This window comes from Miniopterus natalensis, chromosome 13 (assembly GCF_054644295.1).
Source record: "Miniopterus natalensis isolate mMinNat1 chromosome 13, mMinNat1.hap1, whole genome shotgun sequence".
NCBI classification, from domain to species: domain Eukaryota; kingdom Metazoa; phylum Chordata; class Mammalia; order Chiroptera; family Miniopteridae; genus Miniopterus; species Miniopterus natalensis.
This window is the reverse complement of record NC_142093.1, coordinates 49,948,090-49,958,977: the sequence shown is the minus strand read 5'-3', so window position 1 is coordinate 49,958,977 and position 10,888 is coordinate 49,948,090. Positions and strand designations below refer to the sequence as shown.

Sequence of the window (10,888 nt, the reverse complement as noted above, 5' to 3'; positions counted from 1 at the left end):
CACTATTAATAGAATAGAGTAAAAATCGCTATTGGGGATATTGATCTAGAGGGACAGAGAAAACAGACCTCAGGGGGGCTACATGGAAAGGGACTGTGAAGCTGAGCCTGGAGGGATGTCCTGACTCTGAAAGTCTGATGAATCATGGCTCTGAAGCAAAGGATGCAGGATTGCTGGGTGTGGATGGCAAGTTAGCCAAGGATTGCTTGGAAGAGATTTCTCTTTGAAGTGCCAGACTGATCTGAAGCCAACTGGACGAGCTTTCAACCCTCACGGGGCAAAGGAACACAAGAACTCAGGGACACGAGATAAACAAACATTATTAGCTTTTACAACCAAAATAGGGGCCTTATGGATTAGCCTTTTAGATAAGTTTTGTGTTCCTCATTGATTACATCAGCCCTTAAATGATCTCCACCCACTCCCACTGCCCGCCACGGAACCCACAGGTTTCTCTCTACCTTGCACAGCAAAGGAGATCTCACTGGGGGCCTAAACTGAGTCATGGGAAGGTGTCGCTTTACACAATAAAGATTTTTCTAAAAGTTACTGTGTAAAAGGAAATTTTGCTGAGCACACTTTTCAGTGTAGTCTGTGTAGTATGATTCCTTTTACAGTGCAAACCGCCCACAAGTTCTGTTTGCCATATTTGTACTTTTGCCCCCAGTGCATTCTTCAAGCATGCACATCTCTAAAATGCCACGGACATTACGTGGCTTTGAGGCAGATCCCACTCTAGGTACTGGACAGCTGTCACAGGACACTTTTTAAGGGTTTCACAGTGAGAAGAGACAGAATAGGCATACACAATAAAAGGCTTAAGAGTGTCTTTTAAAAGTTTTTCCTGAAGGACGTATTTCCTAAAATCTCACCAAAAGGATTTAAAACTGCACAAAATAAAAACACAACACTTCCAGGACCTACAACATGGTCAATGGAGCAGAAGCAAACTCTTTATTCAGTGCAGCTAGAAGGTGCAGAAATATAGCTGAGGTCACAAGCAAGGATTAAAATCCCAGGTGCCAGGAGCACAGAGGGAACTGAGGGTCAGAGCAATAAGCAGTGAGGTGAGTCTGGGCACCTGGAGTGGTTGCCAGGCTTGGCGCGAGGCCCGACGGCCAGGAGCATGGGTTTTCATAACCCTCGGAAGATGAGGCTGCAGGAGATGAGGCTCAGGCCTGCAAAAGACACAAAGTGGGATGTGAGACGCCTGGTAGGACAGCTGCAGCACAGCAACCAGGGACTGGAGACACTACCCAGTGAACCAGGAAAATGGGAAGAAGCTTGTTCCCAAGCCAGGAGATAAACACAAAAATTGCTCTTGGGCTGGTGACACCTGATAACCTCTGGACACGTGGCAGAAGCAAATGCAAAGTGCTCTGAGTCCCTCTGATATGAGCCCACGGTCCTGAAGGAACTGACAGTTAGTGCTTTCGCAAAGCAGAGATAAGGAAGTGGAGGCTCAGAAAAGCCAAATCCTTATCCAGGATCACGTCAGGTAAAGGAAAGAGCTGGGCCCAAACCCAGCACTTCCCATCTGCAGCCCTGCCTCTAGTGTATGGGCTCATAGGGCACCTCCTGGGACACCGGGGAATGGGCAAGCTGGCACTGGAGACACCCTGGGGCCAGATACAAGTGCAAAGGTGCCTCACTTGAAATGACCGCCAGGCATATCCTGGCCACCGGGGGACATGTCACCTCCTCTCCCACACCTCCATGCTGCTCAGCTGAGTAGGGAATGTGAGGAGAGGGGACATCTGGCGGAGATGAGAGGGGTGCTGGAGTCTCTGGTTGACTCCAGAAGCTGTTTCCATGAAGTGGGAGTCTTTTTTTTTTTTTCCTTGAAAGCCACTTGAACTTTGTCATTCCAATTATGCTTATCTCTTCTTGTGTTTGCTTAGCTCGTGGGTGGGAAATGTCATTACCCTCTCCTAATTTTATGGGAAACTATTTACAAATGATACATTTTGAAATGGCCACTAACCTCCTTGGCCCCAAAACTCACACACAAGAAATCTGACCAAAAGGAGGCTAATGAGGGTTGCCTGAGAGTTGCCCTGTCTAGGATCTTGCGGGGAGAGGATCCTTGCCTTGTGACTGTCAGCTTGGCCTACCTGCCTCTCCATCTGTCGGGCTGTCCATTTGCTGTGGGAGCTGTCAGGTCTTCACCAGCTGTGCCAGACCCCTGACCAGGCGGAGGGAATCCTGCCCAGGAAACACAGGCAGCAAGGGCCGCAGGGAGTCAGCTCGCGGGTCCTGCTTTTCCTCAGACACCAGAAAAGGGGTACCCCATCCATCCAGGCTTCCCAGAGGCCTCTAGGATGGGTGCTGACTTGCCCTAAAGAGAAGCTTTCATGATCCCCCTTCCCACTCTCCACCTTCGAGCCCAGAGAGCAGCACTGTGGGGCGTGTCACCTGACATCTGTGGTCAAGGGGAGAGGGTCTGGATGTGGACTTTACATGCCAGGTGTAAACCAAAATGAATCTTAGACTGTAATAAAGAATGAAAAGCATTTATTTCAGCAAAAAGGAGCAGCAGCCCAGGAAACAGGTTCAAGTAGCAACCTAAATTGTGTTCCACCAAGACAAAGGGGAGGCCACCTTTTATAGTGAAAGTTCCCACCCAAGTTCTTAATTAGGTCTGTTTTATGTAAATGAGGTATTCCAACTTGTATACTTCCGATTGGTCGAAATCTCGCAGTCCTGGCTGTTCGGCATTATTCGTCCTGATCGGTGGTTATGGAGCAGTTCTGATTTACAAGGCAAAGGTGCAGGGCATAGTAGGTGAAGCTGAGGGTTCAGCCTCACGTGGGTCTGCAGAGTATGTGAGAAGCCCTCGGTTGACTGTGGGGAGTCCATCTCAGCTGAAAACTTTCATCTCGGGGTTCATATCAAAAGAATCTTTCTGCCCTGGGCAGTTTGGCTCAGTGGTTAGAGTGTTGGCCTGCAGACTGGAAGGTCCCAGGTTCAATTCTGGCCAAGGCACGTGCCTTGATTGCAGGCTCGATCCCAGCGCTGGTGCAGGAGACAATCAATAGATGTGTCTCTCACATTGATGTTTCTCTCTCTCTACCTATGTCTCCTTTCCACTCTTTCTGAAAAGGCAATGGAAAAAATATCCTCAGATGAAAACTAAAAAAAAAAGGATGCTTCTTCTCAGGGTCCACATTTTACTGAAGTAGTTAAGTAGTTGGGGAGGGGATTAAAGAAAGATGAACGGGGATTCACTGTGCAACAAATGAGCAGCTTCAAACTCGACACTAGCCTTCCTAGAAACCCTTCCAGCCTCACTACCACTGGGGGTGTCTTAGGAACTCATCACCCACATGCTCTCACTGGCCCGTCTCCTTGCCCCTCACACTTCTACCTGCTCCCCTGACATCCAGGAGGAAGAAAGAAAACACAACCCAGCCTCGCCCAGTCTCCTGCACAGCAGCCCTCTCCTTCACCAACTTAGCCCTCACTGGACATGTACCTTGGGGCCCACCCTCTCTCCCAAGCAGCTTATCCAGTCATTTACACACACACGCACGCACGCACACACACACACATGCACACACGTGCACACACACACTGTCCTCTCTGAGAGGAACGCTGATGTCAGTTCTTAAACCAGTAGGTTTTTTAAAATAGATTTTTCACTTCTGTACATATACGAAAGCAACAAATCATTGTCCCACCTGGAAGAGACTAAGGTCTAATGTGGCCACCTCAATATAACGAGACATATTAAAAGATTACATAGTCAGGATTCAGAACCAAATGAGAGGAGACCGTGGCCACGTCTGGCGTCCTTTGCGACCCTTTCCTCATGCCCACCTTGGCATAGTGCCACTGCGCACTAGAAGGCAAGGTTTGCTGTGCCAGGATCAGCCTGGCCGCACATGCAACCAGTGCCCTCTCCCCGCACTGCTCAGGACGTAGCAATCTCCTCATGGCAGGGTGCACGCTGATGCCACTTGTCAGGTTTCCTGACAAGGGCTCTGGCATTGAGACGTGAGTGAATGAGAGGCATTAGGTGCTGGGTCCACGTGGACGAGCACATGTGAGGGGTGGGGATCACAGAGCACACCTTTGTTGTGGCCTGACACGCTCGTGCAAGTGCGGTGCTCCCCGCACTTGTCTTCCTGTGACATCACTGTCCACTGGCATTAGCCCCCATCCACCCGCATGTTCCTGCCTCATGCATACCCAGAGCCTGAGGGCTGCCAGGCTGCCAGGGCAGATGCCCCAGCAGCCAGAGAGCTTCTGGGTCGGAGCAGGGACTGCCCGTTTGGCACATGAGCATGTGCACATATAGTCATCACGGTGACTGTGCTGCAGGCAGGAAGAGGCAGGGTCCCCCGGCAGAGTGAGAAGTGTCCAGGACACAGAGAGCTGTGTCTGGAATGTGCCATCTGCCCAGGCGCAGGCGGGAACGGCAGAGCAGGACTCAGTGGCAGGAGAAAGAGGACGGGGCTGGAAGGGGGGAGCTGGTTCTCAGCCTGCGTCGTGCGTGGCCAGCCCTAGTAGCATCCCTCGCGTGGACCCTCAGCCAGGCCACGGCCCATTAGATGCCCAGCTGCCCAGCCCCGGCTCCCGTGATTTGGGAGCCTGTGCCAACCTGACTGCTCCATTGCCCTTTGTATTTCTCCTTTCCCTTTAACTGGAAGAGCCATGGCCTCGTTATGTTTTGGCGGCTTTAGTTGTTGACCCAGCATTAACTGGGCACCTACCAAGTGCCAGGTATTGGGAATACTAAGGGAGAAGTAGAGTGAAAAAGGAAACGTAGAGAAACAACCCCAGTAGGAATTCGAATAGAGGTTTTGCCAAGTGCTCTGCGAGCCCAGAGGATCCAGAGGAGGCGGCCGGGTGCAGGAGGGAAAGACGGGCACGGAGAGCAGAGGGGGAGCAAACACGGACGCATGGACATCCCCGGCGTGTTCAGCTGGCCCAGCAGGCACTGCCCTCTTCTCTCCACTGCCTTGTATCTGCCCAAAAAAATGCATCTGAGTTTCCACACAGCTGGTTTAAAGGCTTACGCCTTCCCTTTAGTACCCACTGTTTTAACACTTCAAAGTGGAGGCTGCGGAGGAGCCTGCAGTCACCAAACCAGGATACAAAGCAGCTCTAGGGACTGGTGACAGCTTTGTAAAAATTAAGTCTGTGTAATGATAAAGATGGGAAGAGATCATAAGGTTATATAAATAAGGTGAGGTTTTGAGTTTAAAGGGATTCTTTAGTATTTTTCTATTTGTCTAGATCTAGATACACACACATATCCATGCACAAGCAAACACATGTGTATAGATATGTATACATACACATACATATATGCACACACATTTCATGGGAGAGTAGCACCTCAAAGGCTCCAGAGCCATAGGGCTTTGCTTTAGATTGAGACCCGTTAATGTTTGCTGAATTAGAGCAAATCTCTGCTATGCCCATCCTGGTTTTTTATCGTTGACCATTGCTCTCGAGTTAATATTTGAACTTAGCCATACAGGAGGTGACAGATGCTGACCTATGGCCAACATTCAAAGGGGAAACAGCCTCCTATAAATCAGTGCACACTGGACAGCCCCGCCAGCAGAGCTGCCTATCAACTGCGGAGGGAGCCTCATCGCCACCATGAACTTCTCCGGCAAGTACCAGCTGCAGAGCCAGGAAAACTTTGAGGCCTTCATGAAGGCAATTGGTGAGTGTTGAACTGGACACCAAGGCTGGTGGCCATGGCAGTCAGTGTCTGGCTGGGCAGGTGGTGGCCAGTCATAAATGTAGGCTCGATGTTGGGTTGGGAGGAGAGGTTCAGGCTTTATACAAACCAGGGCAGTGTCATGCTTGTAACTCTTGCAGTCACAGGCAGCTTGTGCTAGTACTCACTGGACAAAGCCGCTCCATAGGCGAGTGGAAAGAGCGCTGAACTAGTGTCTGATTTGGACTGAAGCCACCTCTGCTAATAACTCATTGTGGGATTTTGTTCACTCATTCATCCATCCATCCATTCATTCATTCTTCTAACAGACTGATTCGAGGCCAACCGTATTCTGAGCACTGTGCTGGACAGCTACTAGGGAAACAGATAACGATGGGCCACATTTCCAAAGTCACCATTTACAGAGGAAAAAGAGGAGAAATGAATACAGTAAAGAATCTCCTAACATGTACTGAGTGTTAACTCAGTGCCAGGCACTGTGCTAAGCCTTTGATATGCAATATCCCATTGAATCCTTTTTTTAAAAACCCTCTGAGTTGGGTACTATTCTTTTTCCCATTTTACAGTCCAAGCAACTGAGGCCTTGGAAAGTTAAGAAATCCCAACCAAGGTCACTCAGATAGGAAATGTTTACACCAGGATTTGAAGCAGGCACTGGTTCCCAGAGACCCCAGGCTCACCCCCCACCCCCACCGCGTTCCCCAGAGGATTGTGCAAGAGGATGTCATGCTCACAGGAGGGCATGGAGAGATTTGATGGTGGTGAAGGGAAGCCATGACTAAACCTTGGAAGATCAGCAGGTGTCCACTAGGGGTCCAGGAAAGGGAATTGTGCTTCAGGTAGAGGAAGCCTTATGGGCAAAGGGGCAATGTGACAAGGAAGAGTGGCAAGAGGGAGAAGGGTGGGAAAGACAGAGAGAGGAGGACCTTCAGGGCCAGAAGAGAGCTTGGATCTTCTCCTGTAGGGCAAGTCATGCCACCTCTCTGTGTCCCACATCCCTCACCTGTGCAACAGGATCCTCCCTGCCCACTGTCAACACATGTGGGCTTGTAAATCTCAATTCATATGACACCTTAGACACCCTCAAATTTGTAAAGCTCTGTCCCAGAGCAAGGGACTCCTGATACATCTTCGAGAGCCTTGCCAGCAGAAGTTGAGGTAGGGCTGGGTGGACAGGTGTTTACCAGGACAGTCCTATCGTGTGCATGTTGCCCTGGCATAAGAGCACCCCCAACCCCATGTCTCACTCTCAGGAGCGACCTGGCTTGGAAGAGAAACTGTATGGGTCAACCTGAGTATAGAGGATGAACGCTTGTGCTCAGAGAGCCAGTTCTCTGGGTGTTAAAGGCAGGGGAGTGAGGCAGGAGAGTGAGCCCCAACCAGGTGCTTGCCAGTGGAGAGGTTCTTCAGGCCAGAGGGGTGCCTTCTTTATAAAGCAATTGGCAAGACAGTGAGCCGGCCAGGGCAGGTCTACTCAAGCCACTGACCTTTCCTTTCAAAGGTCAAAGTTCATGTTGCTCTCAGGACTCCAGTACATGCCTGTGGCCTCCAGGGAGACGCAGCATCTCCCTCTCCCCCTTTGTGCCACAGCCTCTCTGTCACCACCACCTTGCCACTCCCACCTCTGCCCATCTAAACCCCAGATGCTTCCCACCAGGTCTGCCTGATGACCTCATCCAGAAGGGGAAGGACATCAAGGGAGTGTCGGAAATCGTGCAGAATGGGAAGCACTTCAAGGTCACCACCACCACCGGGTCCAAGGTGATCCAGAACGAGTTCACCTTGGGCGAGGAGTGTGAGCTGGATATCATGACCGGGGAGAAGGTCAAGGTAGGAGATGCCCCGTCAGCCACACTCTGCTCCCAGAACTTTTCTTGGAGCCTTTTTTTTTTTTGTACCAGATGATGCTCCAACCATCTGAGCCACCTGGCCACAGCTGGCTAGAAATTTTTTTTTTCTTTATCTTTATTGTTGCAAGTATTACAAATGTCCCCCTTTTCCCCCCATTGATCTCCTCCACCCTGCACCCCTCCCCCAGGCCTTCACCCCACTATTGTCTGTGTCCTTGTGTTATGCATATGTGCATATAAATTCTTAGGTTAATCTCTCCCCACCCACCCACTGCCGCCTTCCCTCTGAGATCCCTCAGTCTGCTCCATGCTTCTGTGCCTCTGGATCTATTTTGCTCATCGGTTTATTTTGTTCATTAGATTCCACATGTGAGTAAGATTATGTGCACCTCATTTCTGTTTAGAGCCAGAGAGCTGGGAGGTTGGCCTCATATAAAGGCGTGGTAGTTATAAGCAGAGGCCCATGCAGGGGAACCAACCTCATTGGCAAGGGTCTTGCTCCCTGCCCGGACCCTTCCTCACAGGCCATCTCTTCTGTCCCCTGCAGGCTGTGGTTCAGATGGAAGGTGAGAATAAACTGGTGTCATCTTTCAAAGGCATCAAGTCCGTGACCGAACTCAACGGAGACACGATCACCAACGTAAGTTGACGCTCTGAGCCTGTGGCTCCCAGGGCCTGAGGGGAGAAGGTGCAGAGAGAGGAGCGGCCTTCCCGCCACCTTGGCTGTTGTCAGCCTCCGCTGCCACTTACTGAGGACCACTATGGACCAGGCAGTTGACACACGTTACCTCCAATCTTCCCAGCAACGCTGAGCTTTCTAAATGGGGAAACCAAGGCAACAAATAGCCAGAGAATGGCAGAGCTAGGGTTCCTCTAAGTGGGATCTGTCTCAGGGCTGCCGACCTCAGTTGTACAACTGCACACCTTAGGGGGAGCCACTCCCAACCAGAGACAGTTGAGATTTGCATACTTATTACAATGTTGCGGTGTCTGCTGGTAAGGAGCATTATTCTAACAAAACCAGTACAATGCATGAGGGTAGCTTTCCAACAGACAAAAGAACAGTGTTGTGAAGAAGGGGCCCCCTTTTCTGATTCACTAAAGACTCCTCATGTGAGGGCAGATGCTCCAGCTGGTGCTTCCCACTCCTCCTGGGCTCCTTTTCCTTCCCTCCTCACGGCCCTACCCTTCCTTCCCCAAACCTAAATAAGGTGGGGCAAGAGAAGTGCTTGGTAGGAGGAGACCCAGGGTCATGCAGAGCTAACAGCACAGCCCACCTTCCTCCTTCCACCTTCCTTGGGATGTAGCCACAGGACACGGTCACCGGCTAGGGGGCAGAAATCCATTCGTTGCCTCCTGGGGCCTCTGATTCACGGGCAACCCTTTCCACCAACACAACCCACATACAAAGAAGGCTTCATTTAGCCAAAAGCTGAGGCCTTTCGTTGCTTTTTCTATTTTATGATAGTGCAATAATTATTAGCCAGAACCCTCCTCTTCTGCCTCAGCACTAACCAAGAAGCCACCGAGACCTCTGTGTGCCCTATGAGCCGGGGGCACTCAGTAAATGCTTTTGTCCTTTGGCATTTATAGGGCAATAATACCCATGGCAATGTTATGGCTGCTATGAATCTGGCACACTGCCTTGGCTGTGTGCCACATCCCCCTTGGTGCCTGGCTGCTGGCCAGTCTCTCTGATCACCGCAGTGTTTCTCCATCAATTATACCCCCTGGGTCTGCCTTTCCCTAGGCTATATTTTAGGGAATAACAATAGGCAGAATGCTTCCCAAAGGATGTGTCATCACTCAGTTCAAGTGGGAAAATCCCTCAACGAGGGAGAGTGTGAGAGTCAAGCATGAAACCTGAGGTTTCCCGACCCCACCCGGGCACATTCACAGCAGAGCAGGGAGGCACCAGAGAGGATCTGTCCTGGGTTAAGCCCCAGCCAATGTCCTTTGATATTCTCCCTCCCCTCTAATCCTTATATCTCCTGTGAGGGAGGCTGGATGAGGGGTTTAATAGACTGATTGACCTGTTCAAGGTCATCTACAACGAGTTATAGAACCAAGGTTCAAACCCAAATCTTTTTATTCCATTCTATTGTTGCCGAAGCTAAGAGACTCCTTTTTAACTCTGATGACATTACCCGGCATCATTGCCACAATCTTGTTCAAGAGAATCAGTGAGAGCGAGGGGCAGGGAGAGAAAGGATCATGCCTCAAACACTCAAAAAATGATGAGCCCAAGAAATCCAGCTTTTATATGCTTGACAGCTTTGGGAGGGAAATTATGCTCTACCTGCTGTGTTCCAGGCTGGGTGCCTAGGTGTGCCTTTGCTATTTAACATGTTTGGTACATAGTAGGCACTCAATGAAACTATGAGAAACTGGACTGGAAGAGACTGGTTTTGATGGTCTTGCTCTAACAACCACTAATGTAGAAAAGAACTCAGTAACAGTCAAGACAACTCTCCATGTGAGGAACTAAGTGACAAAAAGATTGCCCACCCACCCTTTCTCTGGTCCTGTAAGGAAACAGTGGAATCTTTGGGCTGTTTGATCTGTCAGCATATTTAGAGCTATTTTGATGGCTTAGTTATCTCTTGCGATTCAACATCAGATGGGTAATGCATGATTTCTTTTCTGACTTTCAGACCATGACATTGGGCGACATTGTCTTCAAGAGAATCAGCAAGAAAATTTAGACAAGTCTGCATTCAGATTCTTTTACTGTGTATAATTGATGTAATAAAGTAAACTTTGTTTTAAAAAAAAATCCTTGCTCCTTGATGGCCTCTCACTGATGGTGGTGTTGATATCAGTGAGCACTGATCGCCGACGTTTTCACAAACTTTGATCATCTGCATGGTCCATCCTAATGGGGTCAGGTCTGACGCATACCCCAGGCTGACCACTCGGGCGCCCCTACAAGGAGCATGAAATGTGGCTGGATCTGTAGAACAGCCCTGGGCTCACTTTTCCTAGTACCTGTAGTTGGAACCAGAAGGTATGCAGGGTGCTGGCCAGAAGGGTGGCTCCCCATGGGGACAGAGAGCATTGCCACAGCGGCCTCACCCACCAGTGGACATGAACAGAAAGAGCAGGCACCGACCCACCAAATGAACAATTCCCTCCGAGGGAAGGGCTGAGTGAAGAGCTTAGCAAGAGGGGCCAGAAATAAAGGGGAAGCTCAGGAGGAAATTCCCTTCCTGCTAAGAGCAGAGGCAGGCTGTGGAGGAAGAATGATCTCTTTGAACAGTACCTTGTGCCAGGCTCTGGTAGTTGTCACCGGTTAAGCTTCATCTCCTGCAAATTTGCATGTGAAGTCCTAACCCAAGTT

The 10,888-nt window shown here is 50.0% G+C and overlaps 1 protein-coding gene across 1 annotated transcript; it reads left to right on the top strand.

Annotated features, from left to right (window-relative positions):
- Positions 1-5,613: 5,613 nt before the first annotated feature.
- FABP1 (fatty acid binding protein 1) lies at positions 5,614-10,253 on the top strand. The gene is made up of 4 exons (XM_016201777.2): positions 5,614-5,680; positions 7,356-7,528; positions 8,096-8,188; positions 10,203-10,253. The coding sequence occupies exons 1-4, from the start codon at positions 5,614-5,616 to the stop codon at positions 10,251-10,253; spliced, it is 384 nt and encodes a 127-aa protein (XP_016057263.2).
- The last annotated feature ends 635 nt before the right edge of the window (positions 10,254-10,888 follow it).